The sequence below is a fragment of the Penaeus chinensis genome, chromosome 37, assembly GCF_019202785.1.
Source record: "Penaeus chinensis breed Huanghai No. 1 chromosome 37, ASM1920278v2, whole genome shotgun sequence".
Classification (NCBI taxonomy): Eukaryota; Metazoa; Arthropoda; class Malacostraca; order Decapoda; family Penaeidae; genus Penaeus; species Penaeus chinensis.
Genome location: NC_061855.1, coordinates 32,231,085 through 32,233,584, shown reverse-complemented (window position 1 = coordinate 32,233,584; position 2,500 = coordinate 32,231,085). Strand labels below are relative to the sequence as shown.

At 34.8% G+C, this 2,500-nt stretch overlaps 2 protein-coding genes across 3 annotated transcripts in view; one reads left to right on the top strand and one right to left on the bottom strand.

The window, feature by feature from the left end:
* The window catches only part of LOC125045508, a 327,557-nt gene that overhangs the window by 92,693 nt on the left and 232,364 nt on the right, over positions 1 to 2,500 (bottom strand). The gene's annotated exons all lie outside the window — the stretch shown is intronic.
* The window catches only part of LOC125045509, an 8,981-nt gene that overhangs the window by 239 nt on the left and 6,242 nt on the right, over positions 1 to 2,500 (top strand). Inside the window, exon 2 of the mRNA XM_047642805.1 lies at positions 1 to 99. This exon is cut by the window's left edge and continues 5 nt beyond it. Coding sequence (XP_047498761.1) covers positions 54 to 99 — 46 coding nt within the window. The 5' untranslated portion in view covers positions 1 to 53. The remainder of the gene's footprint in view (positions 100 to 2,500) is intronic.

Here is a 2,500-nt window from a genome sequence, read left to right as displayed (position 1 = left end):
CAGTCTCCAAGATCAGGACTACGTGACCACTCCTATCGAAATGTTTGGAAACCATGACACTTTCGACGGAATGCCATCGTTATTTCATGCGCACACACGGTAAGAAATAGATTGAAACTAACAGCGTTGTCTACTGGCGCGTCCCGTGGCGAGAATCAGACACGTGCAAAGTTTGTTTCTCGAAAGAGAAGAAGTAATGATGATGAAAAGTCAGAATACCAGGATTGCAATCATTGTATGATTGTAGTTGCAAATGTTAATTTCGTGTTGATATAGAAATGCGCTAACTTAACATACACAGTAAATGTATATTGTTGGCTTACCTAACAGTATTTATTTTGTCATCCAATAAGAACCTCGCTAAATACATCATTTAAGCTACTAAAACGAAAACCATCTAGCTCCATTATACCCCAAAAATGCCTGATATAAATGGAAATCCGCTAAACTGGCCATACTGCTCGCTCCTCCTCCTCCTCCGTCTGGCCGAATGGGGCTTCGGAGTTTCGTCGCTCTGCGTGACGTCATGGGGTGAAGCTTTGAACCACTAAATTGATTGGTGTTCTATTTCTCTTTAGATTTATCTTGAATTGTGTTAGATAAACTACGGTGCCAATTTTGACCTATGTGAGAGACCAGTAGAGTCACAGGTGTATTCGATTTCAAACAACATGAATATCACATTATGGAATACCATTCTGTTGTTCGCACTGTAGTGGTGTGCGAATAGTATTGGGCCCTGTATCACACGCTTTGTGACTCAAGTTTTTAGAGAAAATGTATCGCACTGTCGGAATGCCGATCTATATTGTTAACCATTTCCACAACTTCCAAGACTATGTACCCAAATATGCCGAACTGGACCAAATCAATACTTTTGTGCGACCTCACGATTACACGCATGGTGCCAAGTTCTTTATATTTGTGACAGAGCATAATGATATAGCATAATTCATCATGACAAACTCCAGTCAGTATTGATTAAATAGCACAGGAGCAAGATATTCATTATAATCAAAGTACGAACCATTACGGCCTTGCTTTTTTTTTTTTGTGTGTGTGTTTTTGCTTGTTTGTTTCTCTGTTTAGTCGGGAAAACATGTCTGGCATAGAATCAGGGATACGTGGGCCTTTCATATGCTTGTTAATAACACGTTTTAGATTGCAAAAAATATTCGCAGTCACGATTCAGCTGGTTGATTTCAGCATCAAATTCACAGCTGATTTGTTAAGTGTGATAATAAGTACTTATTTTTATACATCTCTTAAATCTAGAGGTTGTTTGCATTATGATAGTAGGATATTGATGTTAATCAAGGAATCAATAAGTAATAACGAAATAAATAAAATTGAAACATATATCTAAAAATATGGATACATATGAGTGTCTATATGCACACACACACACACACACACACACACATACACACACACACACACACACACACACACACACACACACACACACACATACACACACACACACACACACACACACACACACACACACACACACACACACAATAACACACACACACATATATACATACACACACATACAAACACACACACACACACAAACACACACACACACTTACATATATATATATATATATATATATATATATATATATATACACATATATATATATATATATATGTGTGTGTGTGTGTGTGTGTGTATACATACATACATATACATATATATACATATATGCATATACATATATGTATATATATATATGTGTGTGTGTACAAATAGACATATGTATGTGTATATATGTGTGTATATGTATATGTATATATATGTATGATTGTATATATGCATATATGTGTGTGTGTGCGTATATATGTATAGATAAGAACGGTCATGTAATAAGACCTCCTTGGCAAAATTCGTCAATAAGATATCTTATAACTGAAATAAGGGTTACTTCATATATATATATATATATATATATATATATATATATATATATATATATATGTTGTTTTTTTGTAGCACCGTACGCTCTACCTGTCTGCTCAGTCACGTTGACGAAATATTATCTCAAAATAGTACAGCTTCTCTAAGATTAAAAATCCTCATGGATAATGTAGACCGTGGCATGCATAGAACTATAAGTCACACACAATTTCGATCTTGAATATAGTATGTCTGTCTGGTTATCCTGAGATTTAGCGAGTTCAAACCAGATCACGGACTAAAAATAGTAGGAAATCAAAGTATTGGGTGTGCGGTCCATTAATCAATTATGCATAGGCCTTTATCAGTACCATTATCGAAGACAATACTGTCACTCTGTCTTGTTTACTTTAGAAAAAAAAATCTAAATGACTTAATTAATTACTCAGGCATTTCGCATGACAGAACAAAATAATTAATCTCTTGCTCTCCCTAGCAACTTAAGTGTTATTACAAAGAAGTACCATGGGAATGCTCCTCCTGTCTTGATAAAAAAAAAAAAAAAAAAAAAAAATCCTATTCTCTTATATCACG